Source organism: Rhinichthys klamathensis, unplaced genomic scaffold, assembly GCF_029890125.1.
Source record: "Rhinichthys klamathensis goyatoka isolate OS25496 unplaced genomic scaffold, OSU_Roscu_1.1 h1tg000133l_1, whole genome shotgun sequence".
In the NCBI taxonomy this organism is placed as follows: Eukaryota; Metazoa; Chordata; class Actinopteri; order Cypriniformes; family Leuciscidae; genus Rhinichthys; species Rhinichthys klamathensis.
The window spans coordinates 2,562,842-2,578,073 of record NW_026606668.1 but is presented as its reverse complement, the minus strand read 5'-3'; the positions used below and the strand labels follow the sequence as shown (position 1 = coordinate 2,578,073).

The window sequence follows — 15,232 nt, the reverse complement described above, 5'->3', positions numbered from 1 at the left end:
TCATTCACTCAGCAATACGGACATAGCCTACTACACATTATTTATAATCCGACAGCATTAGTCACTGGTACCGCTATCGTTAAATTCACCCAGAGCGACCGACAGCATTCATATGCCAGTGTTATAGAGCATAAGTTGAATCTCTTAATTGTTTGAAATACAATTTAGTTCCGAAGTAGATAAACATGGAGAACGGCCTTGAAAGCACAGGAGACAGTCGCCTGGACCAGGCTGTCACGCAGTGGTTACAGTATGACAAGGTAAGACCAAACACCTGCTGTTATGTAGCTTTAAGTATGTGAGATCTGACATCATTAGTGCTGAAACTGAAGTTCAGTAGCATGTTGCCAAACCCCCTTACAGCTCAGCGAAGAGGAACATCCAGAATGTGGCAGTTATCCAAACCGAGTGCCACTTTTCAGTAAACATGCTTTTTACAGCAAGCTTTTTCTCTTTCTTTAATACTAACTGGCTTACTCAAAATGATGTCGTCTGAATTGTGATTCGGTCAGTTTCTTTTTTATATGCCATGAATATGGATTCTATTAAAATACTATCCTGAGTTGTTCAGACTTTGATTTGCTTTTGTCCAAGACGTTTCTCCTAAAATTCCTTCAAAAAAAAAAAAAAAAAAGCCAAATCAGAACATAGAGCTAACTATAAAAATAATACACAATTAATATACAGTACACTACTGTTCAAAAGTTTGTTAAAATTTGTGCTATTTATGAAATAAGCCTCTTATGTTTACCACGCCTCAATTAACGTATTTAATACGTATAAAATATATTTTAAAATGTAATTTATTCCTGTGTTGGCAAACAATTACTCCAGTCTTTAGTGTCACACGATCCTTCAGAAATTTTAATATACTGATTTGGTGCTCAAGCAACTTTTCTTATTATTACCAATACTGAAAACAGTTGTGTTGCTTAATATTTGTGTGAAAACCATGATACATTTTTTTTTTATTAATAAAAAGTACAGAAGACCAGATATAAATATTTTGTAACCGTATAAATGTCTTTACTGTCACTTTTGATCATTTTAATGCATCCTCCTTGCTGAATAAAAGTATTATTTATAAAAAAAAAATCGTACTGACCCCAAACCCTTGAATGGTGGTATAGATTTTAATTTAGTTTGAGTTTTTCTTTTCATATTGAAATCTGTCTTTTGATTGCAAACCATCTTGGCAAATCTGAGCAGTTCACAGATTGTTCTAACAGTCTGAAGGAGACACATGAGATCACTGAGGTCTAGGCTATTTCTCAGAAGAAAAATCTGAGAATCAAGAGATTATATAATCCATTTTACCTCAAGAGAAACATTTTGAGATAATAAAGATCTAATCTATAATTTCTCATCAGGAATGTTTTGGAATTGGGCAAATGTGTCTGATTCATTTAGTACAAAAAAAACATGACCTGCCTGAACTGAAAGCGAATGAGCACTATGCTTCAAAAACAATAAAAAACAAGTGCACACATCATATTGTTAATGTGATATTGAATCCTGATATTAAATAGAATGTAAAATATTGTCAGTGGACAGTTCTATAAATGCAGTTTAATGTCATTACAGTAATTGGAGTCGTGTGCTTAACTGGGTCACATGAAACCTAGTTAAAGGTTTTACTCAGAAGTTTGGTCATGGATTAGGTCAAATTGGATGTTCAGATTTCATTATCTTTTTCAGTGCAAAAAAATGTAACAGAGCTTTTTGAATCTATAATAGGTATCACTATATGATTAATTCAAGTATTGGCAGTGTAGTCACCAAAATGATTGTATTGGCCTGTGTGCTGCTCAGAGAGGTCATCATAAGTGTCTTTGCAGTCAGGAAGGGATCACAGCCCTTCACTTTGCATCCTCACATGGTCTCACTTATCAGGAGCGTGAAAGCATATTGTCACACACACACACACACACACACACACACACACACACACACACACACACACACACACACACTGCACTAATCAAAATCATAAGGACAAAGTGAGACAAAGACGCTTCTTTCTTCCCCCATTCCTTTTTTTATTGTCACTTATAGATAATATGCAAAGTCAACATAAAACCAAAATTGACCTCATTTACTTTCTTCATACAGAAGATGTAGAAAGTCATCTTCGTCTTACTGGAACGATTTCATGAGTGCACATTATTTGAAAGATTTTAAAAAAAAAAATTGATATATTTTTTGTGTGTGTTTACAGAATCCAAAGACGGCTGCTGCCGTGCGGTCTATGGTTAAAGATAAAGCCATGTCAGAACTGCAGAGGTGTTTCGGAGCCCGAATGGAGTTTGGCACAGCGGGACTGAGAGCCGCCATGGGACCTGGAGTGTCCTGCATGAATGACCTCACCATCATACAGACCACTCAGGTGACGTAGCTTCCCATGTCATCTTCCCACCTATTATCTTGTCACTCGGAATCATTAAAACTATACAGGAGATCCTAAGCTATGGCATCAGATCAAAAAGATTGTAGTGCTCTTGGTTCCACACAGAACGACTGACTTCTTTCTGGTGACGTATGCAAGACTTCTCCAATCATTTACTCCACTTAAACCCTGGTTCGGCAAACTCACGTTCATCTGCCTCGACTTTTCAGAGCAAAAGCCACATCTCAAGATCTAATCAACAGCTTATGCATAGAACCAAGTCCCTACCCTACATTTTTTTCCAATAAACCATAAAACTCTGATGTACGTCACAATATGGAAGAAAATATTGGTCATTACTTCAGTTTCATTATGACCTTAAGGTGTGGAATTATGTGAAATTTTGTATGAAGCACATCTCTGACACCGAAGTCACTTTCAAACCAAGTAGCTTTCTGTTGGTCAATGTGACAAAACCCATTGACCCAATTGTGTGAAAATTGCGGAATTCCTGATCACGTGAATTCCTTTTGAAATGGCCAAATTTTGCCCATGAAAATTTGGCGAATAACTATGGAAGCTTGTTTCCGCCACGGAATAAAACATTTTAAAAGATAATTGCGACTTTTTATCTCACAATTACGAGTCACAATTCTCCGATTTGCGAGATATAAAGTCGCAATGGACCACTTGCACTGAACTTCGTGATGCACTTCCGTTTGGAAACAATACATATCACTTATTTCCGGTTATGTTTACTTTCAAAGTACTGTGGTCAATGAGTTGAACAAACGCCAACTAAAAAAAGTGTCTATAATAATATTTAATATTTTGGACTTTTTTATTGACAGAAGAAGGGCTGATCTGATGTTTACTGTTTGTAGAATTTTCAAAACTCATCAGAACATGAAGTTTAATCCAATCCAAGCCACTCTGAGAAATCTGCGGCTGTTAAAAATACGCCATTATTTCACCACAGGGTGTCAGTGTTCGTCTAAACCATAGACAGGTCTAAACTAGTGACCGCGACGCTGAAATGTGTGAGAACAGATGAATAACATCAGTACGAACCACGAACATTTATTTATTTGGATTAAATATTGTAATCATTCAGTGTCATTTTTCAATGTCAATCGTTTTACTGTTTACATGTTCATGCCCAAAATGCTTAATTAATATTCAAAGAAGTTGACTGTCATTCTCCTCTGCGTGCGGTTCTGATCTATGGTTCTGATCGTAGGCACCTCGCGAGTATTCATTCAGTCAACTATTTTAAAAAGACAGGAATAAAGCACCAATGCACACAAGAAATACTTTTTAGTAGTCAAATTCATTAAAAAATGTGAACTCAACAGGTATAGAATATAAGTAGGCTAAGAGAAAAATATAATGAGAAGACATAGACTGCTGCAGGTTAGTGAATAAATATATATTTATTATTCCGAATGTAACAGTTGGAAAGAAAATATATTTATAGGAACATTTCAGCAGGCTCAAGATAATTAATACAGAGATCATTATTCATTGTTTTAATCAATTGGCATCCATAAAACGTAGTGATAATCTGCATTTTCATGTATGGACGTGGATGAACACTCTAACCGGAAACTCCCGATATGTAATAAGTAGAATGCGGAAGTAGTTGTGCAAGTAGTGCATTGCGAGATTTAAACTCTTAATTCAGACTTTTTTTTCTCACAATTGTGAATTTATATCTTGCAATTCTGACTTTATAAATCACAATTCTGACTTCTTTTCTCAGTTATATTTTGAAATTGTGAGATATAAACTTGCAATTGTGAGAAAAAAGTCAGAATTGTAAGATATAAACTTGCAATTCAGATTTTTTTTCTCACAATATAACCGAGAAAAGAATACAGAATTGTGAGAACAAAAAGTCAGAATTTCGAGTTTATATCTCGCAATTCTGACTTTACAACTCACAATTGTGACTATATATCACACAATTCTGAGAAAAAAGTCAGTTACCTTTTTTTATTTTTCATTCTGTGGTGGAAACAAGCTTCCATAAATAACAGTAAATGTTATTTATTGATATTAATTAATTAATATCAATTAATTCATTGATATTAATTCCACTCTTTTGCTTCTGGTAGGGTTTCTGTGCTTACCTGGAGCAGTGTTTTACAGATCTGAAGCAGAGGGGGGTGGTGATTGGGTTCGATGCTCGCGCTCACCCCCCTAGTGGCGGCAGCAGTAAAAGATTCGCCTGCCTTGCTGCTTGTGTCTTCATCAGTCGAGGGGTCCCAGTCTACCTCTTCAGTGACATCACACCCACTCCATACGTGGTACGTATGAACCTGCTACACTGACTTACACTGTGGTATAGCATGACACATTAGCACCCATGAGCCTTAGCACCCACTCACTTTCAAAGAAATGAATACCTTTGATTAATACGGCGCTCTGCAATGTCCCTTTTAGGGGTGCAACGGCTTGTCATTGGGGCAGTACCCTTAAAAGGACATCTTTGTACCCTTTTCCCCCTTAAAAATAGCATATTATTACCTTAGAGTAGCAATACTTACCTTAAGGTACTACTATGAACCTTTATCGCGGTTGATAAGGTATAAAGTTGTCCTTTTAAGGGTACTGCCCCAACGACAAGCTGTTGAACCCTTAAAGATACATGTTTTTTCTGAGAGTGAACAATACCCCTTAGCTGTTCTAAAATCACTGTAAACCACAGCTTCTTGGGGTTTATTGCTTTAATCAAGCAGCACAACTATTTTTAACATTGGTAATAAGAATGTTTCTTGAGGACCAAATCAGCATCATAGCATATTGACTGCGACATGTTCCACTACCATTTACCACAGTAAAAAAGGCATACAAAATATATAAAAATTGTATATACAAAAATCTACTACTTTCCTTTACTTGCTGGTGCCATGGTTCAGTAATGGTATCACCGTGGTACATATGCCATGGTACTGAATGATTGCCATACTTATTTGCATGCTATTCCAAGATGCTTCTATGGAACATATTCAAAAATATGCAGTACTGTAACTGTACTGTAACTTTGTAATTTAAAAAAAAAATTATTTAGAAGTGTTGTCAATTGTAGTTTGTGTTTATGTTCAAATATCTTTTTGAAAATTTGCTACATCCGGCTACAAACAACTAATTACAAATCAAAAACCAAACGCATGAGAAAGAATACAGATACACACAATTGCACGTGAAAAGACTGTGAGATTGTTGCACAAGAGACTGGAAGGGTTCATGAAGATTCTTCAGCAATCATCAACTTTTCTGTTCCCATGAGCACACGGACACACTCTCACTCATTCTCTTATCACTCTCTCAACCTTTCACTTTGAGCCCTCAAACAGCTTTCTCTCACTCTGTGTCCTCTAGTCCAAAAACATTTTGGTCCCTGTTATGTAAAATGGAGTATTAGTCCACAAAACACTGATTTAAAAAATCAAATATGTCATATTTCTTAAACTCAAGAGGGAAACAGTTATGTCATCCACTGTAATTTGACATTCTTCATCTTTTGGTGGCCACGGGGGAATCTAAATGTCATATTCTCAATTATCAGCCTAGCGGGGGTCTGTGTACAAATTTTGGGACAGTCTGAGATCTGCCACACCATGATCATGTGAGCCTTGCATGCTCAGAGCACATGTTTGTTCTACAATTTTAGGTAACTACTTTTTAAGGTAGTGTTACTTTTAAAAGTTACATGATACATAGTTGTGTTACTCTAAGTAACTAGTAGTTGCCCCTTAAAGACCCCCTGTGGTGAATTTTTTTTAATGTTATTTATATACTTATTATTTAGTAATTATACATTTTAAAATTATATATTTATTAATGGTGTTTTAATGTGCTTTAAAACAAACCATGTGCAAAATCATAAGTCAACACCATTGCTGAGTATTTTCTCCTTAAAACTCCTTAAAAACACGGTTTAAAATCGCCAGCGTTTCTGACATCACAAACTACCTTGTAACCAATCACGTCAACCACACCGTTCAAAAGATTTATTAATGTCTTTGAATGAAGTGTAAATAAATAAAAAATAACACCTCTTTTCTTCCTTTTCCTTCTCAGCCTTTTACTGTGTCACATCTAAAACTGTGTGCTGGTGTCATGGTAACAGCCTCCCACAATCCCAAACAAGATAATGGATACAAGGTATCACCCCTCCAGCTAAATATGCTAGATGTTTGATTTAGAAGAAAATATTTTGAGCATGTTTTATTTGGACTTCTAGGTATGATCCATTTTTCAATATGTGTGTGTGTTTGTTTAAGGTGTACTGGGCAAATGGAGCTCAGATCATTCCACCCCATGATAAGGGCATTGCTGCAGCTATAGAACAAAACCTTGAGCCGTGGCCTGAATCATGGGACACAGATGAAGCTCTTCAGAGTTCCCTTCTCAATGACCCATACCAGGACATACACAGAGAATACTGCCAAACCATACAGCAGCACTGCTATCACAGGTACACTCACAAAGACATGTCTGAAGAATTAGGACTGGGTCAAAACGTTGATTTATTCAATTTCATTTGAACCATCTGATATTAATTCTCATAAATTCCAAGATTAATACTTTACTTTGCTTTTATCAATGAATGTGTAAAGTAAACTGCATTTATGATAATGAAATTATGCCTTTGAACATGCCTTTTATTTTTAATAATCAACTATATATTTTTTGTTATTTATTTTTCGGAAATATATTTTTTAAACATTTTATATATTTTAATATTTTTTCTGAATTTCTGAAAAATGAAAGTGATGTGCAAAGATAAAATATAAATCATTACAACTCTGAATAGTTTTAGCATGTTATTGAATATGGCTATGTTAATGTATTTGGTCTTGGCGGACAATATCTGCTGCGCTGCTGCTTCTTTAGAGCAAGTTTGGACTTGCTACTGCTAATAGATGCACAGACACGCTGCTGTGAGCATGTAAGATATCCTGCTGCTGCTGCATAAGTAGTCATACATAAATCCCATAGCAGATCTAGGGAGGAGGAGGAGGAGGAGGAGGAGGAGGAGGAGGAGGAGGAGGAGGGTTTCAGATTAACTCTGATAGCACTGCAGGACTAGCATACAGCAAACAATGAACCAGGCTATTTACATGTTGAGCAAGCAATCTCATTGCCTGCAGGATCAGCAAATGCCAATCAGCTTGTGCCATGCGGTAATGATGTGATTGCTTGCAAATTGCATGTAAAGGACTAATCAGCCTGCGCCCTCTACAGTTTCATTAGTGCCAGTACCCAGCCCTAATCATTAATCAGTCTGATTTTTACACCTCTCTTGTCCTCACAGGGAGCTGAATAAGAATACAGAAGTGAAGATTGTCCATACATCAGTTCATGGAGTGGGCCATTTTTTTGTCCAGGCTGCTTTTAAGGCTTTTGACCTTCAACCTCCATATGCTGTGGAAGAGCAGAAAGATCCTGACCCGGAGTTCCCCACTGTCAAATACCCCAACCCTGAGGAGGGAGAGGGAGTCCTGGTACAACACACACACACACACACACACACACACACACACACACACACACACACACACACACACACACACACACACACACACACACACACACACACACACACACACACACACACACACACACACACACACACACACACACACACACACACACACACACACACACACACACTTGTGCTGTGGAAAATGTGCTCTTTAACATGCAATGCCAGATGGACAGTAATCTGTATGTGTTTGTGTATGTAGACGCTGTCCTTCGCACTTGCAGATAAAGAGGGAGCAACTGTTATTCTGGCAAATGACCCTGATGCTGACCGACTAGCTATTGCAGAGAAACAGAAGAGGTCTGTGCTATTTGGCATTTTGCGTTGATTTTTATTTAGTGTGTCATTTTATGAACAGCAATCATTCTTTTTGTAGTGGGCAGTGGAGGGTATTCTCTGGTAATGAGTTGGGTGCTTTGCTCGGCTGGTGGATTTTCCAATGCTGGAAGCAGCAGAAAGGAGAGGGAAAAGCCTCCATTAAGGATGTATACATGCTATCCAGCACTGTCTCCTCAAAAATCCTCCGTGCCATTGCTGTGAAAGAGGGCTTCCACTTTGAGGTACCTCTGCTTTTTACCCATATAATGTGTAATATAATGAGTGATTCCTTAGTTTCGTGGTGCCTCAATCACAGTGGTTCTCAACCTTTTAAGACCAAGACAATTTTTTTCCTAACTAAGCTGATGTATTTATTTATTTATTTATTTATTCGATCTCCATTAGCTGCACACGAGCAGCTACTCTTCCTGGAGTCGATACAATCCAACATGCCGCTCACAAGACTTTTACACCAATATTCAATGCATTACATTTTACAAATAAAACACTAATGCAAAAAATTAAAAACACCACACCCCTACTCACACATACCTACTCACAAAACCAAACACACACTCATATACACAATCATTACACAAGACCTAGTTTAGTCATAATTCTAAGATATTAAATCATCTTTTGTAAAAAAAAAAAAAATTTGGCCATGATACGGTAAGCAAGAATTTATAGTGGAATAACAATTTACCATTCACAATACATTTTAATTTATAATCAAATGCCTTTTTAAAAGGACTTTAAACTGATGTTTACTGTGAGCAGTAACAATGTCTCAATGTATACCTCTGCTACTTCTGTTGTAATAAAAATAAATATAATAAAAAATGTGATAGCAGTTTAATGTTTTATACATTTTAATTAAGGTTATATGAGTATATAACTAACTACATTTAAAGAATTTTAAGACTTTTTGGGGCCCCCCTGGAAGTTTACAGAGGCCCCCTTGTGGGCCCCGAACCCTCGGTTGAGAACCACTGCTCTATCCCATGGAAAATGTTATTTTCTGATAGCAGCGAATATTAGTTATGTTGCTAAATTATAAACTTAGAATTTAGTTGCAAATTGAAAAATTGTTTGTTCTATGGGTCAATAAGAGTGTGTGTTGCCACAGCCTTGGAAATATCAGGGAATTTCAAAAGTGTGATTTTCAGGCCTGGAAAAGTAACATAGTCAAGAACATTTCTATAATCAGTTCTATAATTTCTATAATCACCGCCTTATTAGGAGAGGCTATTTACACTATCTCCGCCTACTGATGTCTGGTTGGGCCAAACAAAACTAAGGAAGATGCTGACTTGTCAACAGTAGCAATAGTGTGGGGTAAGGCACATGGCAGAAAGTTTTCAGAAAGCGAACTCGCTCTACTCCCTTTTTCCATTATAATATCAGATGGGAAAAGCATTTCTAAAAAAAAAAAAGAATAAAATATTCGAAAAGTGTAAATAAAGTGTCTAGCGTGTGTTTAATAATAAAGTGTTAGGGGTAGGTGTAGGAAGGGCTTTATTTTCCCAATAAGGCGGTATCCATTTAATAATATTAACAAATATAATAATTTACTCTGTTATTATTGCATACCGTTTAATGTACAACAACACTGAGGTGCAAATAGTATCTGACACTATTTATAAATAGCATCTAACTACTATTTACACTTATTGCAATGAAAATACTGCTATTTTTAGTGTAAATAGAATCTATCACTATTGTCACTTAGTGTAAATAGCATATCGCTAAGAAAATGCTGCTATTTTCACTTAGTGCAAATAGAATCTAGTAGTTATTTGCACTTATTGCAAATAGCTGCTGCCATAAATCTTTCTTGTAATGCTCACCTCTAAAGTATTTATTTGGCTCTTCTTTGTGAATGTGGTCTCACATAAAATGGTTTTTAAAAATCCTTATCCAGTCATCAGAAATAGCTAGAAAAGTCTTGATAAAATCATGGAAATTCTTTGCTCAGGAAATTCTGCATTGTACAATATCATGTTTGAAAAAATGTTTATCTTTTACGTTTTTTGTTTGTTTGCTGAATCTCTGCATGTCTCTTATGCAGGAGACTCTAACAGGCTTTAAATGGATGGGAAACCGAGCCAGAGATCTCATGGACCAGGGAAAAACTGTTCTGTTTGCCTTTGAAGAAGCTATTGGTACACTCACATCCACACACCGCGAGTCACTAAAAACATGCAAATTTAAGTGCATTTTTGTAAAGTTCTGGTAACATTCTGGCTTAGTAACCCAATGATCAAAAGTTCAAGACACTAGAGCTGTCTTAAAGCTGCAGTCCGTAACTTCTTTTGTGTTCAAAATTTACAAAATGTATATAATAAGCTAGTACCATGAGTACTGAGTATAATAAAATCCTTTTTCCAAACCGTGTTTTTGTCTTATTCTGAAATACTACGGTACACCTATAATAAGTGTTTATATTTTGACTACTTCAGACTGGTTCGGGTCGTACCACTGCGGAGTAGCCCAGTACCTTTGTGACTCGTCATAGACATTAACAGAGAAGTAGCTCCGGCTACAATGTTCTTCCACAAGACGCATGCAGTTCTGTTTATTAACCGCTAGAGCGCCAAAAGTTACGGACTGCAGCTTTAATAACAGAAATCATGGAGGCCCTTGCGTAAGACACCTAACCTTAGATTGATCCTTTTGTATGTGTACTGTTAAGTTGTACTGTTAATTTTGGATGAAAAATGTTCTGCTATATAACACATAACCTATATCTTTATCAGTATCACCTTGTCCTAGTGCTGTGTATCATAATATGATACATATCACAATATGTATCATTATGATTCAATTAATTTTTATGCATCACAATATCATAATATTATTGCAATTCAAACTACGCCAAACCAGAGACAGTAAAATAACCCCTTATGTTTTAAACAAACATAAAATCCTCTACATGAGATGGTTCTCCGTCACTCTTAGTTGGAACATTGTTTTAAATACACAGTGGTGCATTACCTCAAAAGCCTTTAACATTTTTCTTTGGTTGCATTGTTGTTGCAGGTTACATGTGTTATACTGCAGTTTTGGACAAAGATGGTGTGAGTGCGGCTGCCATTGCTGGCGAGTTTGTCTCTTACCTGGCTTCTAAGAATATAACTCTGTCCCGTCAACTCAGATCCATTTATGAGGAGTATGTAACAAAAACTTTAGCATTGACATCTCTAATACATTTTCTTGTATCTTCTTGTTAATCCTTATTGTCACAATGTCTCTCACTGATTTCAGGTATGGTTACCACATTACCAGTAATTCCTACTTTATCTGCCACAACCAAGACACCATAAAGCGGTTGTTTGAGCGTCTTCGGAACTATGACGGGGAGAATTCGTACCCTCAAGAGTGCGGGGGCTTTGCCATCACAGCAGTGAGAGACCTTACGACCGGCTATGACAGCCACCAGCCCGACAACAAGGCTGTGCGTAGCCCATAATGATTAGAATTATTTTCATAGCTGATCTTATTTAAATGTTTTTTATCGTATATCTTCTATTTGTGTGTCTCTTACTATTACTCACAGGTTCTGCCCACCAGTAAAAGCAGTCAGATGATTACCTTCACTTTTGCTAACGGGGGCGTGGCTACAATGAGGACCAGCGGCACAGAGCCTAAAATCAAATATTACACTGAACTCTGTGCTGCACCAGGAAACAGGTTTAGAGTGTTACCATTTCACACTATATAGGCCAATTTAAAAAAAATATATATATTATATAAAAAGATGTATGGTACCGTACAATATCATTATTGCAATAGTAATATATTTAGTTGATTGAATTTTTAGAAAATTATAAATAATACAAAATTATTGATATATATATATATATATATATAATAACAATATATGACGTGTATATTACTTTAGTTATATAGAATTACCATTATGTATCATTTATATAATTAGAATAATTATTATTCTGTACAGTATATAATACTACTAATATTATGCAATATGACTACAATAATAATAATAACAGTAATATATTACATATAATTATATATTACTTCAGTTATAAAAAATAAGTATTATTAAATATGTATTATATATAATTTATTATAATGAAATACAGTTTTAATTTTACAATACAATAGTATGGCTATAGTAATTTTCTTTGTTAATTTGTTTAATTTTTATAAATTAATAAACACATTTTATAATAATACAACAATAATAATATATTACATATAATTATCTATTCATTTAGTTATATAATAGTATAATTATTATTAATTATGTATTGTATAAAATATAGTTAGAATTATCATTATTCTATACAGTTATTATTATTATTCAAAATGACTGTATAATAATAATTATTATGTATTAAAATATGCTAATATTTTTTAACATTACGATGTGATAAACATTTCCAACAGTAGTTTTCTATGTTGTCACATACAGCATATTTTATTAAGGTATGTTGTAAGGTAGTAGTTGGTCATCAATGTATTCTATGAATCCAAAAAATTCTGCATATTTGCACATTATACGCACGGTACTCTGCAAGAATAGTAAGCTCAGTATGGTAGACATAATCATAGTCTTGGCACTTGCTAAATAATTTAGTAGTGGCACGTGCCACTTGAATAACTCATAATCATGTATAAACAGGTTTTCTGTGTTTCTCTTCTCTAGTGATCTTAACCAGTTGAAAACTGAATTGGATAACTTGGTTGATGCCATTGTAGAACACTTCTACCAACCTGAGAAAAACAGCCTGACTCCTCGACCACAGTGAGAGACACAATCACACAGGATTACAAAGATATTCATATCATACCTAATTCTGCTGTTAGTCTTAACCTACCACATATAACCACTATTATTAAAGCTTACATATTCTGAGTCTTAATCTAAGGAAGTTTTCTCATTATGTAGATCAAAGCGGGTACCACATGAACATAACAATAACCTTTTTCATTTACATTTTTCACAACTCTCAGTTTTCTAATCTACAATGTTATGGGATAAAATTATATATGAAATTATTTTTGATTTGCCTTTTTTGCCCTACTGTATTGAACTATGAATGCACTAATACAACTAAAGTGTGCTTGAATTAATATAAAGATTATTTATGTCATCAGCAGATATATTAGTTGAGTTGATTGACAGAAATGATTCCATATTGGAGCAGTGGACAATTTCTAGTTACTGTTAAATTCAGCCATCCAAATAACCTCAGAAATGTCATTTCATACCAGCATTAGCATTACTCAAATCTAGAATAGTTTTACCAAAAATCACTTAAAAGAGGGACCTAAAAACCTTACTTTGAAAGAGCAGAGTTTGCCACTTTTACATGATTCCATTAAATTCTCATTCCATCATCTACATTAAGTGGCCTGTAATTGTTTGATTTATTAAATGTTTTTTTTTTATTACCATTTTAAATGTCAAACTCAACCAGTTTGATATTACATTCAGAACTGTTAACTGTGAGGTTGAGACTGGGAACCTGTTTGGAAAGTTTTACATTTGAACAGAAGGACATTTTTTCCATAAGCAGATACGTTTATGTGATCAACCAGATTTCTTGTGTAAAAGCAAATCTGATCTCGTTTTTGCAATGGTTATGACTGAGATTTAACAGAAAATGCCTTAATACTAACTTAATTGTTGACTATCCATCTATGTCATCCAATGCCATCTAATGTAAGGCTGACTAGTCAAACCACCACATACAATACCTGTTGATTTATTTTTCATGTACAGTGATTTCATACATTTCAGGTGCTTATCAGTTTGATACTTTTAAACTCAAAATGCTGTTTTTTCCCCTCTATTTTGAATCAATAAACAGCAAGTGGTAACCACAGACTGGTCTTTTATCTGTGCGTGAGTGTGCGTTAAAGATGTAGGAATACATAAAATGGATCTATTATATCAAATGACAGAAATAATAAAAATGTATGCTGTGATTGAACCTGTTAATCCAACAATCATTGTCCTTATTTTGAAAGTCAGTCAAAATTGCACTTTTCCTGTCGAGGTGTGTGAAATAAACTGCAAAAAGGGGAAATTGCATGTATTATCTGTTTAAGGCCAGCAGAGGGTATTGTTTATCTCAAAACATTTCTTTTATTTTTTAACATTTGATAGATTTGTTTTTTTGACATATCTTTATATTTATTCCTTATATTGTTATTAGTGCTGGGCAAGTTAACGCGTTATTATCGCGTTAACGCATTTAGTAATTAATGCCGACAATTTTTTTATCGCGCGTTAACGCAGTTTTTTTTATTATTATTATTTTGAAAGTCCGTTGCTCACTGGCTCTGAATACACATAGGCCTACAGTCAAACCATGATCACAGGAGGGGTGGGATGTTGGTCAGCCAGCAAATAACCCACCCAAACAAGCAGTGGAGAGGCTTTGGCAGGTTCTCTCAGGTGAACAGAAAGGGAGAAAGCGCTCCGCGAGTGAATGACAGGCGCTCTATGGATAGTAACCATGCAACGGCTTCTGTGCGCTACGCAGCTGTAGTCTTTTTAACTTAAATTAAAATTATACATAACTTTACCTGATAGGCCTGCGTTTAGTTTAGCGGGGATGCTCTGCCATGTGAATTCCCTCCTGTTGATGTCCTGATAACTATTTAGATTCTGGAAACTCACAAACAGCGAGCCAAGGATCAGTCTCTCTTCCAATGATTTGTGCTGCGCGTCGTGTACAAAAAGTTAGACAATTCAACTTCGGCAACGCGCGGGCGCGTGCGTGAGGCGAGCATGACCGCAACAGTTTCACAGGAACGCACCCGCTTGTCGCTGCACCAGTGCTCGACCACTTCACCTCACTCTAGGCTGATTTATACTTCTGCGTCGGACCTAAGCCGGAGCCTCTACGCTATAGACTACGCGTTGGTTTTCATTTATAAATCTGCGTCGTTGACGCGCAATTACACATGCAGAGGGAGAGTGTGAAACCCGGGGA

The 15,232-nt window shown here is 35.7% G+C and overlaps 1 protein-coding gene across 1 annotated transcript; it reads left to right on the top strand.

The window, feature by feature from the left end:
* pgm2 (phosphoglucomutase 2) lies at positions 1-13,424 on the top strand. Its single transcript, XM_056256831.1, has 13 exons — positions 1-260; positions 2,219-2,386; positions 4,504-4,695; positions 6,473-6,556; positions 6,676-6,869; positions 7,710-7,899; positions 8,143-8,240; positions 8,317-8,500; positions 10,330-10,423; positions 11,301-11,430; positions 11,526-11,715; positions 11,818-11,951; positions 12,934-13,424. Exons 1-13 carry the CDS (start codon positions 186-188, stop codon positions 13,034-13,036), a joined length of 1,836 nt encoding a protein of 611 aa, XP_056112806.1. The 5' UTR covers positions 1-185; the 3' UTR covers positions 13,037-13,424.
* Positions 13,425-15,232: the final 1,808 nt, after the last annotated feature.